The sequence below is a fragment of the Osmerus eperlanus genome, unplaced genomic scaffold (genome assembly GCF_963692335.1).
Source record: "Osmerus eperlanus unplaced genomic scaffold, fOsmEpe2.1 SCAFFOLD_715, whole genome shotgun sequence".
Classification (NCBI taxonomy): Eukaryota; Metazoa; Chordata; class Actinopteri; order Osmeriformes; family Osmeridae; genus Osmerus; species Osmerus eperlanus.
In genome coordinates, this window is record NW_026911535.1 from 1 (window position 1) to 15,296 (window position 15,296).

Sequence of the window (15,296 nt, forward strand, 5' to 3'; positions counted from 1 at the left end):
CACTGCAGTCACTAACAGAAACACCTCACTGACACCTCACTGGCACCTCACTGGCACCACAGTGCCATCACTGTGACATGGCAGTGACATGACAGTACCAGCACACTGACTTCACGGTGATATCATGGTACCATCTCAGTGACCATCACAGTACAGGGAAGTCCAGAGACAGCAGACAGAAACAAGAGGAAATCATTAGGTGCCATTGTGAGTCTTTTATTGTGGACATGATTACATTACAGGTGCGTAAATGATGTACCAAACAGTACCAGGCCAGGCCAAGACAGACCAGGCCAAGCCTGATCAGATGACACCAGACTAGATCAGATCAGACCAGGCTAGGCTAGGCTAGGCTAGGCCAGGCCAGGTCAGAGGTAGATCTTCCTATCAAAACAAACCAGACCAGATACAACCCACCCAGACAGATCCTCCAGTCCACTGCTCACCTCCATCCAGATCAAATGATAATAAATACAGATATCAACCAAAAACACAACTCAAATCATCTCCTACTGTCAACAAACAATGCAATTCATAACCGATAATAATAATAATAATAATAATCCAAAAACACAAATAAGACATGTGCCTTACAGATGAGTCAGGACCCCCCTTGCCGCCACTCTCTCTGGGTAGGGCACCATGGCTATGCACTAGGCTATGAACTCCTAACATCTTTAGTAGAGAGACAGACTGATAAACACACTAGTAACACGTCTGTATAAAAGCGTCTCAGGAAGGCCCTGCCCCCCCCCCCCCCCCCCCCAGGCTCCCCCTGGCACAGGCTGTGGAATGTCATATTTCCAAAACATCACGGGAAAAATAACCTATATATATATATATATATATATATAGTATGGATATCTATGCTGTTGTTGCTATAATAGCAACAACAGTCCAGAAAAAGAAAACTACAAACATGGATGACCTAAGCTGCACCGATAATTAAACATTCACATCCGCTCCTGCAGACCAGGTGGCAACCAAGGGTGGGATTAAGCAGTCAGTATGAGGGGTCTAAAACAGGCCCCTGCTGGGCTAGGTGCTGATGTTACGTCATTTGGTTTCTAATGCTGTAAAGGGTTCGGTAGGAAAACGGCACCCACACAATACACACACACACACCTATTCACGCACATACACACTCTTTGTTTCTCTCTCTCTCTTTCCCTCACTCTCTCTCTCTCTCTTATGTCCCCTCTCCTTTCTCTCCATTAGAATCCTGGTCTCATCTGCTAAGTCACACTTTGGAATGAAAATTAATATTCAAGAGGGTTCTGCATTAAAGGGCTATTCCGTACAGCTTCAGTCTCAGCACTACATACGATCAGTCTACAAGGTAGGCTACAGGGTTCCAATTCAAGTATAAGGACTACACCCTCTTTCTCTATCTAGTATGTACACATGCGTGTAGGCATGTTCAAACACAGCATCCCGTATGCATATTGAAATAACCAATGGCTACAGATTTGCAGCTTGCTTTCAAATACAATACCGTAGATACTGGACACATAACCCACTTTTTTTAAAGGAGTCACACACACGCTTCGATCTATATTCATTCATTGATTCCGTGAGCTTACAAAAATCCCCGTGTGTGTAATATGTGTGGGTTGGTGTGTGTGTACTATGTGTCTGTCTGTGTGACATAGGTGTTTTTGCACAAGTGTAGTGTGTGTGTAAGTGTGGTGTGTGTGTTGGTGTGTAGGAGTACTTCCTGTGCTCAGGGGGACTCAACGAGACGAAAGCAACCACATCCTCCAACTGACAACACTCTCTTATCCCTCTCTTTCCCTTCTCTCTCTGTCTGTCGCTCTTTCTCTCTCCCCTCTTTCTTTCTTTCCTTCCTTCTCTTCCCTTTGTTCCCTCTCCTCTTTCTCCCCTCCTTTTTCTCTCCATCTTTCGCTCCACCCCTCTCTCCCTCCTGTCCTTTTCTAACAGTCATCAGAGACTACAGGGTGGTCACTTCACTTCGGCCACACACACACACACACACACGCACGTACGCACAGAGCCTCTAGGAAGAGGGGTAAAGCATCAAAGTCCTGAGCTAAGACAAGCACAGAGTAAAGACATGGGATGTGTCAAAGCCAAACTCTGTGTCTGGGTTCACAGATGAACTAACAGTCACACTTTCACTCCTCTTCTCCTCCCCATCTCTTCTCTTTCTCCTCTTCTTCAACTCTCCTTTGTCACGTCTTCTCTCTCACAGCGAATGTCCCAGTGGCCCTAGTTCCTCATGGTCTCGAAGGTCGTCGGAGAGCTCCTTTGAAGGTCGCGGGAGAGTTCTTTGGAGGTCGTAAGAGAGGTTTGTTTCAAGGTCGTAGCAGAGCTCCACAAAAGGTCATTGGGGAGCTTGTTAGAGGTCACGGAGGAGCTGGTTAAAGGGCTAGGAGGTCAGAGGTTGCCAGCTGAGAGTCACTCTAAGGCGGAGTCTATAGAGGCGTGGCTCTCAGGGGCGCTCTGTCTTTGGGGCGGGCGGGGGGGGGGGGGGGGTTCGTCTTGGCATGGTGGTGGGGGGGGGGGGGGTCGCTGAGGCAGGGGCAGAAGGGGGGGCTGGACATTGTGGATCTTCAGGTTCCTTTTCTGAAGGGCTCAGCGCGAGAGGAGGCTGTGGCCGGACAATCCCTGACCTGGAGGAACACACACACATACACAGCCAGAGGTTAGGGATGACCTCACACAGAACACACATGCATCAGAGGTCACCGAGCTGAATTCGGATATCCTGCTGAATACTGAACAGGAGTACCGAAGCTCCTCTCAGATAAGATAATAGTGTGTGTGCGCGTGTGAGTGTGTTTTCGAAGGAGATACCTTCCCTGGCTGTTCCATTCAGACCTTGTATCTAGTCCTACTGTTCTCCATTTCTCTTTTTCTATCTCTCAATCAGTACCCCCCTATTTCCACCCCCACACACACACACACCCTCCCCTCTAATTAGAGTGACCTACAATGGCACAGACACCAGTGCATAAATAAGCAACGCACACCTGAACAAAACAAATGAGATTGCCATTTAATTGCACCTAATTATCATTTGATAAATGGAAGAATATCAAACAGGGAAACAAATGACTCCCAGCGCCCCCCCCCCATCCCCTCCCACCTCCCCCAGAAAAAGAGACAGGAAAGATGGCCGCTATCATACATCATAATAGCGTGGTGGGGAAGGAACAACAAAAAAAGACTCAATTAATCACACAGATCTAAAAGGAGATGAAGGTACGGCAAGATGAGACAGGATGGAGGGAGGGAGGGAAGTAGGGGAGGGAGGGAGGGAGGGAGGGAGGGCGGGAGGGAGGAGGGAGGGAGGGAGGGAGGGAGGGAGAAAGGGGGAGAGAGGGAACGAGAGGATGAAAGGGAGCAAAGGCAAAAAGAGAGAGATAAACACAAAGGAGGGAAGGAGAGAGATATACACAAGAGAGAAAAGCAAGAGAGGGAGAAAGAAAGAAAGAAAGAAAGAGAGAGAGAGAGAGACAGGAGAGCACCTCCACAACGTCATCCTGCGAGCAGAAAGTGTGAGCCGGCTGGCTGGCTGGCTGAGCAGTGCAGTAAATTACAGGAAAGGTTAGTCTGGCCGTAAAGAAGCACCAACACTACATCTAATTGGCCTCTGACGGCGCTCGCTCGCCCATCATTCATAGCGTGCGCTGAGCACTGGGAGGGATGATGCAGGAAGATAGAGGAGCGACACACAGACCTGCCGCTCCCCCGAATGTCACAGCGCTCCAGATTTACTCCACTCTCTCTCTCTATTTCTCTCTCTATATACTCATGTTTTCTTCTTTTCGATCTCTCTCTGATCCTATCACTCCTCTGTTTCCCCCTCTGCTTCTCCCTCTATCCTTCCCCCAACCCGTTCTCCTCCTCCGTCTCTCCTTCTCCGTATGGCTCCCTCCGATAACGTTGCACCGGTGCGGAGGTGAAGACGAACCGTGTCGGGGCTGGAACGCCTTGACAGGGGCCGGGCGTGCACCCCATCTGTCCGGGGGACTCGGGCACAGGGTGTGTCTGGGCGTGTGCGTGCGCACGCGCGCGTGGGGGGGGGGGGGGTGTGTGTGTCGTTATACCTGTTTGGGAGGCTCTGTGGAGGAGGAGGAAGAGGAGGAGGAGGAGGAAGAGGTGTGAGCGTCCGAACCTCGTTGGACTCCGTCATGACCTGCAGACGACAGGTAGGGGAGGAGAGGAGAGGGAGGAAGGGATGGCAGGGAAACGGAGAGGGAGATAAGGGGGTCTGGTTCAATAGGAGTGGCTACATTAGTAAGACGAGGCCTCAAAGCAGACACACACACACACACACACAGACACACACAGCAGTAGCAGGGGCGAGTCAGAGACAGGCGTCAGCGTGCTGGCGAGCAGCCAGAGATTCGGCGTGACACCTCCATGCTAATGCAGGCCTCGGGGTGACTGGCCTTTCTGCCCGCGCCCATCCACCAGCAGCACGTCCAGCGCTGACAACATTAATTACAGCTGCCTTCACATGCCTCTTTGTGTGTCTGTGTGTGTGTGTGGGGGGGGGGGGGGGCAAGGGAGAAACCGAGAAAGATAGTACGTGTGTGTATGTGTGTGTGTGGTGAGAACTATCGCTGCATCACTAACCATTTGGCCCCTGTCACTTTGAATCAGAGGCTAAGCTACACATCCTTCACACATCCTTCACACTCTCCATAAAGCTGCTACTTAACTCTGCTTGCTCCTGTCACCGCCGTCCAGTCTGACGGCGAGGAAGCGTGTGCGTGCGTGTGTGTGCGGGCGCCATGTTTTACCTGCGTGCGACCTCATGTGTAGGCGGAGCAGGCTCGCTTGGCTGAAGCTCTTCCCACACTCCTGACAGCCGTACTCTCCTTGGCCCATCAGAGAACGCAGCATCCCTGTGGAACACACAGCCTGGGTCAACACAGCACAGGAAGACAGGGCGGAACTACAAATCCGGACAACATGGGTAAACTACAAATCCCTACACCTGCCCCCATGGTTAAACTACAAATCCCTGCATTCATACAGCACAGGAAGACAGGGCGGAACTACAAATCTGGACAAAATGGGTAAAATAAAAATCCCGACACCTGCCCCCATGGTTAAACCTACAAATCCCTGCATTCATACTGTATGTGGGGTTATTAGTTTGCGTGCACTTGATTCAGGTCACCCAGTACGATTGCACAACCAGAACAGTCCTAAACCAGCCCACTCAGGTAAATCAAATATGCCTCAAAGACTTGATGTTTGATCTGTGTCTCTGACCGAGCGTGAAGATATACAGCAGAGAGACTGTTGGATACCAGAGATGAGTCACAGATAAGAGATAGCATAGCCTAGAGTGGTGATAGTCTCTCCAGAGAGAGAGAGAGAGAGAGAGAGAGAGAGAGAGAGAGAGAGAGGGATAAGGTGGGGATAAGGTCGACCGTGCAGTGGAACACAGCAGATCTCTCATCAGAGGGCCTGGGGAGAGAGGAGGGATGGAGGGATGATGTGGAGGTGTGTGTGAGGAGCAGAGGAACGAGGGATGACATGACGAAGAGAGCACCAGGCCAGAGAAGGGTAGATGTGGCTGGAGAGGGCATGGACGCAAGGGACGGAGGGAGAGAGAGAGAGAGAGAGAGAGAGAGAGAGAGAGAGAGAGAGAGAGAGAGAGAGAGAGAGAGAGAGAGAGGGTAAGGCATCATTAGTATGTCTAATGTGTCATTACGTGCGTCTCTCTCCTGAGGCTGCACTGCATCTGTCACACACCATCATCTCAGTGCCTGACAGCACACACACACATACACACCATGCATAAATTACAGCCAATTAAAACACCCCGGCTGGGATGTGCCCGCTTCACCACCCGCGTGTCACATGTCAGGTGTGTGTGTGTGTGTGTAAATGTGTGTGTATGGGCCTCAGGATGCAGAGAGACAGCAGGGAGACAGGCAGGTCACAGAGACCAGAGCTATTCCATCATCCATATGCGACCCCCCCCCCCCCCCCCCCTATGACCTCTTCCCTGCCACACACACCTGGGCACTCCCCCCCACCCCCTCCCCTCCCGCTCCCCCCCGGTGCTGGGTGGCATATACCTGAGCCGTGCCCGCGGGAGCTACAGACTGGAGGGCAGGGGACAGGAGGACTGGAGGACAGGAGAGGAAGAGCGAAGGAGAGGAGGAGAGGAAGAGAGGTGACAGAGAGTGTGTCTGGCAGGTCTGGTCCTGGCCTCTGGATACACTGCCTCTATCCCTCCCAACACACACTCGCTCACACACACTGGCACAAATACAAAATCCCTCGCCTGCTCAAAAAAAGGTCACTTTACAGCATGTGACTCAAAGGGCTGTGTCTGAGTGAGTGCCGGTCGGAAGGAGGCCGGCTGGGGGGCCAGGGATGGCATGGCAGGGCTGGGGGGGGGGGGGGGGGGGCTGGGAGGGCGGGGCGGTGGTGGAGGTGGGGAGGGGGGTCTCGGACCCCGGGCGCGAGCGGACCAGCTGTGTGTGTTAAACAGGCCCACTTGACCTTAGGAGAACACAGGGAAACAGGCAAATATGGAGGTTGGTCTATAATGACCATTTCTGAAACAGCTGCTGGCTTAATGATTACGTCTCATCTCTCTGTCGACCTCTCTCCCTCTCTCTTTCTTTGCCTCTCTCTCTCTCTCTCTCTCTGTTTTCCTTTCCCTTTCTCTCTCTCTCTCTCTCTCTCTCTCTCTCTCTCCGTCTTTCTCTCTCTCGCTGCCTCTCTTCCCCTTTCTTTCCATCTCTCTTTCTCTCTCTGCATATTTACTCTGTAAATATGTCTCCCTGTCCTCCTCCGTCCCTCCCTCCCTCCATCTCTCTCTGGAGGAGAGGATGAGCAGAGTGAGTCGAGACCTAAACCCTTCCTGACAGCTTTCTGGGAGAGTGGAGGAGGAGGCCAGGCGTGCCTCCCAGACCCCACCGACACAAAGGTTCCTGCCCGTCTCGCACTGGCAAAACACACACACACACACTGCCCCAGATAGAGGCTCTTTAGCTGCCAGATGGAGTGTGTGTGGGCATGTGTGTGTGTGTGTTTATGGCCCCGACAAGTAATCATAGTCCAGTCCAGCTGTATATTTAACATCAGCTGTCAATTATATGAGGTGTATTTTATTAGGCTAAAATGATTCATGTTAGTGACTGTTGCCCTGTTTTATTATTACTACTGTAAAGTAAAACAAGCAAACCCTCCGATCTGCAGATATAGAAAACACAGCTAAACAGGCTAAGGTCTGGCTGCCTCAGCCCCGCCCCTTACCTGTTGGATCCAGCATGGGATTGGCCGATCCCCAGCGGTGGTAGAGGGCCGCCAGCTCATGGGGGTTGTAGTTCTTTAGGAAGCTGAGGATGTCTATAGGAGTAGTCTCAGTCATCATCTCTTGTTCCATGCCTCCACGGGGCACGGGAGAAGAGGAAGGGGTGTTGTGAGCGCCCCTGTGTGGCTGGGAGGCACCATAGCTGCTGCTGTGGGTAGCAGGCCTACTGGCAGTCCTAGACTGGGACTGGGCCTGGGACTTAGACTGGGACTTAGACTGGGCCTGGGACTGGGACTGAGACTGAGACTTAGACTGGGACTTGGACTTGGGGTGAAAGGAGCCGGTCTTGGACTGGCTGTGGTTCTGAGCAGAGGTCTGAGCCCGGTTGTACTCTGCCAGGCCGTGCTTGCTGGAGAGCATGAAGCCCAGGCCCTCCTGAGGCAGCATGTATCGGTCCAGGAGCCGGGCCCCGGACCCAGACACCGTGCTGGGGCTGGAGGTCGTGGAAGACCGCTGGGAGGAGCCCCTGCTCTTCTCCAGGGAGCCAGCAGATGAGGAAGAGGAGGAGGCCCGGGGATACATCTCCACCTTGGGTCTGGAGCGTGAGGTCTGGGCCTCTGCCACCCTGCCCCCTGCAGGCCGCTGGGAGGGGCGCGGGCCCTGGGCAGCCCCGGAGGACGACCTCCGCGAGGACAAGGAGGCGGACGAGGCCGGCGAAGAGGACGAAGAGGCGGCACCGGGCGGGGCGTTTGACTCGCCGTCCTTCTTGGGCGCCCCCGCCGCAGGGGGGCGGGTGCGGGGTGTGCGGACCACGGGGGGCAGGGGGGGGCACTCCTTCCCCTCCAGGACGGGCGGGGGGCCGGTGCGTCGCCTGGAGGAGGGCTTGTCTTTGTGGCCCTTGGCGGGGGCCGTCTGGGCCCAGGCGGGGGCCAGCGTGGAGGAGGTGCTGCTGATGCGGTGGGTCACGGCCTGGTGCATCCACAGCACCTCCGGGTACTGGCTGCTGTGGGAGCAGAAAGAGCACTTGTGGCTGGGGGGGCCTTTCCCCTGGGGGGCCAGGCCCCGTTGGCCTCCCTCTCTGACACACAGGTCCACGGGGGTGAGGAGGGGGTCGGCCGGGGAGAGGGGCTGGCTGGGACGCTTGTCCCTGGGGGTGCGGGCTGAGAGGTAGGGGTGGGGGTCAGAGGAGGAGGAGTGGGTCCCCCCCTGGAGGAGGGCTTTCTTCAGCTTGGGGTAGCCACTTGGACCCCCTAGGGTGGAGCTGGGGCTGGGGCTGGGGTCTGGGCTGGGCTGGGTGTGGGGGTCCGGGGTGTGGACCAGGCGGACGTGGGACAGGAAGACGGAGGACTCCGGGGTGACAAAGTCACACAGGCTGCAGACGTATGGCTTGATGTCTGAAAGGAGGAGAACACAGGGAGGACACAGCGGGAGTTCGGTTAGATTGGACACAAATGATGCTCAATCGATTTGAAACTTCAACAGTTAGAATTTAGCGGCGCAAACAAATATCCACACTGAATCCTGAAAACAAAGATGTTTCTTCATGGCCACCAGAGGGCGAGTATTACTGTAACATGAAATTCTAAATGCCAGAAACCTACGACCAAGTGTTTCAGCTCAATCATATCAAAATTATTTTTCTCAACCCTTCATTTAGAAAATATGTTCAATCTACAGATTTATAACAGTGTGTCATCAGACAGCATCTCTTATAATTCAGTGATGACTAAACTCCAGTCAGGACTCTGTGGTGTAATCACCACGGTTCGCCACTAGGTGGCATCTGTGTACTGTGTTGGACTGGCCACCATCACACATCCACACAGTCAGGCTGGAATGTGGAGGACTCAGAGGGCATGGTGGAGCACAGTCAGGCCCTGAGAACAGGAAGTGAGAGGACCTTCGGCCCGCTTCAAATCCCTCTGAAAAACTTCCTTCCTTCCTTCTTTTATTTGGATCATTCCACCTTTCTTCGTCCATTCCTTCTTTCCTTCTTGTCTGTGTGTGTGTGTGTGTGTGTGTGTGTGTGTGTGTGTGTGTGTGTGTGTGGTATTACTCAGAGACAGGGGTCAGTCTGCCAAGCCAGTGGTCACAGCATCCCTTCACCCCGCATGTCATCTGCATGTGACCAGCTGAGCCAGCTGGGCATTATTTATGTCTGCTATGAACATCATGAACAACACTCAGCGCTGAACGCTGACCTTGAGAGCAGGTCTGAACAGATCAGTGTCACTGACCAGGTTTATCTGACTGTTTGTGTCCTCTAAGTGCACCTCCATCAAGAATCTCCCTCTATAAATAAAACAATCCCTTAGACCTGGAGAGGAGTGTGTGTGTGTTGTATGTGTGTAATTGTGTGTGTGTATGGCGCGAGCATGGGTGACTGGCTGGCAGGTGGCGTCAGCGAGGATTAGGTAAGTAGCTTTGGAGGGCAGGAGACGGACAGGCAGGCGGACTCTGGGGGAGGAGCTGACCTCATGCCCCCTGACCTCGCGAGGGTGCCATCCCTACATCTGGGAGCGGATCTAGAAACGGAGAAACGGATTCTGGAACGGCCGAGCTGACTTCTAGAATGGAATCTTTAACTCGACCCTTAATGTTAAACTTATACAACGAGAAAAAGAGAGAGAGAACTATTATTGTACATAGAAAGCAAATCAGGAAGTGGACACCACCCCCTTCTGGGGAAAAGAGCAGTATTTATCATAACACTGGCTCACAACAGTCAAAAGTGTGAAACAAATGCCACAGCCTTGTCAAGCACTACCATCCTCCAGTAAGTAGCCACCATTAGTCTGACTGCCAGCTTGTTACTTCCAGCTGAGAGCTAAAAGGAAAAGAGGGTGACTGATTTTGAGATTTTCATTTAAAAAAAGCTAAAGCACATTCAGACACCGATAAGAGGGGGGTTTCCTGGCCCAGGAAGAGCTGAAATAGCACACTGCTCGCAGAAGGAGGAAGAGCTTCTATTTCATGCTAAACCACCAGGGAGGACAGGGGTGCATGGCTCTGATCACACAGCAGTGCACGAACCTGACGACACACACATCCTTCAACAAGTTACACCCCGACATCAACACACACTTCACACAGTAACCTAGGGAACCACAGCATTCCAGATGGTCGTCTCTCATAGGATAAGATTGCATCTCCCATGACTGAAGTGCGAGGACTTTTATTTCGATGTGGTGGAAAGTTGAAAAAAAAATGACAGGCATTCCTAAAATTCTCCCTGCTATTGTGTACCCGTTTTCAAAGCACTGGCTTTCATCAATCCAGCAATCTATATTTCATCCTGGCTCTGCTTTGGAAAACATTTTTTTTTTCTTTTCAGCAGAGCGAGTTTATAGTAATGAGAATGTAACGACCCAACATGATTTAATGTTGTTTATGTATATGGTGTGTTTACTGAAGAACATGAGAGGTGTACTTTCGCCTCTGGCCACTAGGTGTCTCCTGTCTCCCATTACCACTCTGTGGTGGAGGCGGGGGCTATCTGCACAATAGGAGTTTCAGCAGCAGATGTTGGCTGCTAACTGACTGTCAGAGTCAGTTAGTTGGAGAGATCTGAACAGGAAGTAGCCACATCATGTATTTTACACATTCCCAGAACCTGACCTCTACTTAACATCGACAGTTTAGTTTGTATAAGAGACACTGCATTTCAAATAAGCTAACTTAATCACCTAACTTAATGTAAAAAGAGGGTAAATGAAATAACATTAAAAGTATAAATAACACACTGACCTGTCAGTGTTCCAGGGTTGGCAGTACCCATGGCGGCTCCGTTTTCTCCCAGGGCTGAGGTGGGCGGGGGGGAGTCTCCATAACCAGGGGTGCTTGGTCTACTTGGGGAACCAGACTCCGGGTCACTGGTAGACCCCCATCTGTCCCCCCTTCCGGCCCTCTCCCCGCCGGACGACCCCCGGCCACCCCCATCCCTGCGTAGGTGCACGCGCTGGTGCACGACCATCTGGTGGCGACTCCGGAACACCTTCCCGCACTCGAAGCACTCATTGGACTTCTGGCTCTGAGAAGAGCGGCGGCGCTCCTGGCGCGAGGACGGACGGTACTCCGAGTCGCTCAGGCTCTCCGGGGTGTGGTCGCCCGGGGAGTGGTTGCTGGCGCTGCCGCGTCGGGCTGAGCCGCGTCGCTCCTGGCCCTTCAGGACGAAACGGCTGCTCTCCTTCTCGTAGACCACGGCCGCCCCGGACAGGGCCTCGTCACCCGGGTTCCGGTCCCCGGACTTAAGCCCCACCTCCAGGGGCTGCAGGACCCGGCCTCGCGTGGCCAGCTGCCAGGCCTGGTAGCTGCAGACCGGGTCCAGCTCAGGGATCCTGTAGCCCAGCTGAGGGGTCTCCTTTGAGGGTTCGGAGGGGTCCAAGGCTGGCTGGAGGTTGAGGTAGTCCAGAAGGAGTCTCTTAGCGGCAGGGACGTCCTCCTGGTCATGCTTCTGGGTCTGGGTCAGGTGGATGTACCCCACACTGTGGACCTTTTCATGGGCCCTGAGGCTCTCCCTGTCATGGAACATGTTCCCACACTTGGAGCAGATCTGGTATAGGCTGAGGCCCAGGCCTGCCGTGCCTAGAGAGACCTCAGGGCCCTGGGCCACGTCGTTGATAGTGGCAGGAGGTTCCGACTCGACCTTGGGCCTGCTCCTGGCCGAGGACTTGGAGCTGTTGTGGGTCTTCATGTGGGACTTGAGGAACCAGGCCTCTCGGAAGCGACGGCCGCACACCTTGCAGCAGTGCTCCAGGATCCCGGCGTGTTTCTTCATGTGGGACTTGAGGAACCAAGCCTGGGTGAACACCTGGCCGCAGGTCTCACACGGGAAAGTCCCGTCGGTCTGGATGACCTCCCCCACGGCCTCCCCACCGGCCTCCCCCCCAGTCTCCGTCTCCCCCTGGCTCTGGGGAGTGTCCGGGTCGTCGGTGTCGGCCGTGATGTGAACTTTCTCGATGTGGCTCAGGAGCTGGTCTTCTCTCGGAGTTTCGAAGCCGCACAGGCGACAGCGGTATGGCCGCCGCTCCGACGACCTCTCCCTCTTCACGCCCCTTGCCGCCACTTTCCTTCGGCTCTCCTCAGAGCTGTCGCCGTTGACCACGCGGTTACAGGCAGAGCTGCTCTTCGTGGGGCTGGTGCCGCCCTCCAGGCCCTCGGACACGCCCACTTCCTCTGAGCCCTCCTCCTCTTCCTCCTCTGGCCCCTCCTCATCCTCCTCGGGGTGGTGGCTGATGAGCGTGCCCAGTTTGTGGCTGCGGATGTGTACCTTCAGATTGCCCTTCTGAGAGGCTCGGTGGTCACAGTAGGGGCACTTATAAGGCCGTGCCCCCGTGTGGCGTCTCATGTGCTGCGACAGAGAGCTTTGGAAAGGGAAGCTACGACCGCATACGTTACAGTCGTACGCCACAGCCTTGTCTTCGCCACCTTCTCCCGGCTCTGCCTCGGTTGGGCTAGCCTCCCCTCCTTCTCCTCCATCCATGTCTTCTTCCTCCAGGCTAGGCTGGGCCTCCATCATAACCTCTTCACCGCTATCTCTGGAGCTCATGGTGCTCTGTTCTCCTCCCCCAAGCCGGCTAGCAAGCTAAATCAGCTAGCTCTTTAACTGTGCTAGCCAGCTAACTCTGCTAGCTTGCTAACTCTGCTAGCACGCTAATTCTGCTAGCTTGCTAACTCTGAACCCAATGCTATCTGCAGATGCTCATATAGCTCTATCTGTCAGTATCTGTGTTTCTTAAGGCTCTCTATCCTGAAGGGTGGCTCGCTTTAATAGGGCTACAGTTAATGCCTGAACCCCAAGTTAACTTTCTCCTGTCAGGAGAACCACAGCCATACATCCATCTTTATTTAGATCGCCCTATAAGTGAACCTCAGTGACAACGAACAGACCTGCTATTTTGCTAGTACCGTAGGCACTGTAGCCAGCTTTAAGTCAAACACAATCAGTTGTGGTATACACTAACATCCATCAGGCCATCTAGCTGTTGCTGTGTGTCTGTACTCTCTGGTGGCTGTCTCCCTGGGTAGCAGGCCTCTGTGGAGTTGGTGTCAGCGCTGATTTCTGCACACGTCTTCTCAAGCTGGTCTCTGGCTTTGGTTATCAGCTCATCAGTAGCAGAAAGGACTTGGTATTGGAGAGCACTGTCCTCACTCACATAACACCAATCTGTGGGAGAGACAGAGAGGGAGAGAGGGAGAGTGAAAAAGAGGGAGGGAGAGAGAGAGAGTGAAAAAGAGGGAGGGAGAGAGAGACCGACAGTTACATAGAGAGAGAGTGGGGGATGGAGTGGGGGCGAATGAGGGGGTGAAAGAGATAGAAGAGCATGGTGAGAGATGGAAAGAGAGAGAGAGAGAGAGAGAGAGAGAGAGAGAGAGAGAGAGAGAGAGAGAGAGAGAGAGAGAGAGAGAGAGAGAGGAGACAAAGAGAAAGTGTTAGCCCTGTTGAAGAGACAAAGCGACAGCAACAGGGATCTGTTCAACATTTGCATACTGCCTCTTGTCAAAAGAACCTGAACATGTGTAGAGGGGTCTGATGCATGTCTGTTAAGACATGCATCAGACATGTCTGCCTGCCTGTATGTGTGTGTGTGTGTTTTTGTGTTTGTGTGTGTGTGTGTGGGTGTGTGTGTGTGTGTGTGTGTGTGTGTGTGTGTCCGGCCATGACGCCACACTGGCTGAGTCAACACTTTTTTACACAACTGCAACGCACGGCGTAGCAGGGAGAGAGATAGGTTAGATCGGCTCAATCAGCACAGCCACTACACACCCCCCCCCCCTCTCTCTCTCTCTCTCTCTCTCTCTCTCTCTCTCTCTCTCTCTCTCTCTCTCTCTCTCTCTCTCTCTCTCTCTCTCTCTCTCTCTCTCTCACACACACACACACACATCCCTCCCCTTTTATGCACACACACACACACAGACCCCTCCCCTCTTGCTCACACAAACACACACAGACCCCATCCACTCTCACACACGCAGAGAAAAACACACACACAAAGAACCATCCCCTCTCTCGCACACACAGAAACACACGCACACTCCCAAACCCCTCCCCTCTTTCTCACACAAAGAAACACACACACACCCACACACACACACACACATGCTTCAACTGCCACAATCTCATGACTGCGATCATAAGCACACAACAGGAAGTAACTCTTCTGACAGTTTGCTTTCTCTTTTGCCCACTCAACAGCCAGAGTGGAGAGAGGGAGAGACTGGGGAAGGAGAAAGGGAATCACAAAAGAACAGGAAGAAAACAATTCAAAATGAGAAAGAAAGACAAAGACAAAGACTAGGAGACAGAAACATTCTGAGAGACAAAGGCAGGCTATGATGGACAGAAGAGAGAGAGAGGGATGGACAGATATAGAGAGAGAGAGATATGATGGACATATGCTGCTCTTGGATCCTCTATATGTCATCCAGCGATCATCACTCCCCCTATAAGCTGACTGTAATTATAATTATTTACATTTAGTCATTTTTAGCAGACGCTCTTATCCAGAGCGACTTACAGTATTATAAGTGGATAATTGAGCCTAATCGTAAGCGGATGGTGTAGGTGTGTGTGTGTGTGTGTCAACTACAGATAAGGGAAGGTAACAGACTAAACCTTGAAGTGCAGTTTCATTTTTAACTACACCTAAAATGGCCGAACACCACACGGCTTTCAAGAGACTGAGTCCTCTCAACTCTTCTCTCCACAGTCAGTCCACAGTCTCACTTCATTCACTGTCTCCACAGTCATTCCCTGTCCTCCACAGTCAGTCACTGTCTCCAGTCAGTCACTGTCTCCACAGTCAGTCACTGTCTCACAGTCATTCCTGTCTCCACAGTCAGTCACTGTCTCCACAGACAAACAGTCACAGGAGAACAGGCACCCAGAGAGAGAGGAGAATCCCCAGTCAGAACGCTTGACACCCCTTGACACTGGGAGCGGACATGCTGGAAAGGGCCTGTCTTGACGTCACATAGGGGAGATGAAGGTCTCCGAACCAGCCTGACTGACATCTTACATTGCTGGCTTCCTCAGAATAACATT

The 15,296-nt window shown here is 53.0% G+C and overlaps 1 protein-coding gene across 1 annotated transcript; it reads right to left on the bottom strand.

Moving 5' to 3' along the window:
• Positions 1–200: 200 nt before the first annotated feature.
• LOC134016201 (zinc finger protein 516-like) lies at positions 201–13,423 on the bottom strand. The gene is made up of 5 exons (XM_062455595.1): positions 11,000–13,423; positions 7,255–8,646; positions 4,773–4,877; positions 4,074–4,162; positions 201–2,633 (listed from the first exon to the last, which is right to left on the bottom strand). The coding sequence occupies exons 1-5, from the start codon at positions 12,798–12,800 to the stop codon at positions 2,574–2,576; spliced, it is 3,447 nt and encodes a 1,148-aa protein (XP_062311579.1). The 5' UTR covers positions 12,801–13,423; the 3' UTR covers positions 201–2,573.
• Positions 13,424–15,296: the final 1,873 nt, after the last annotated feature.

What these genes read in the sequence shown, in the direction of transcription:
- LOC134016201 (XM_062455595.1), bottom strand. Translation starts at nt 12,800, where the DNA reads ATGAGCTCCAGAGATAGCGGTGAAGAGGTTATGATGGAGGCCCAGCCT. An exon ending in CAACCCTGGAACACTGACAG is followed by an intron (nt 8,647 to 10,999) that starts GTCAGTGTGTTA and finishes TCCTCCTTTCAG; the next exon opens with ACATCAAGCCATACGTCTGC. An exon ending in CCACAGAGCCTCCCAAACAG is followed by an intron (nt 2,634 to 4,073) that starts GTATAACGACAC and finishes GTGTTCCTCCAG; the next exon opens with GTCAGGGATTGTCCGGCCAC.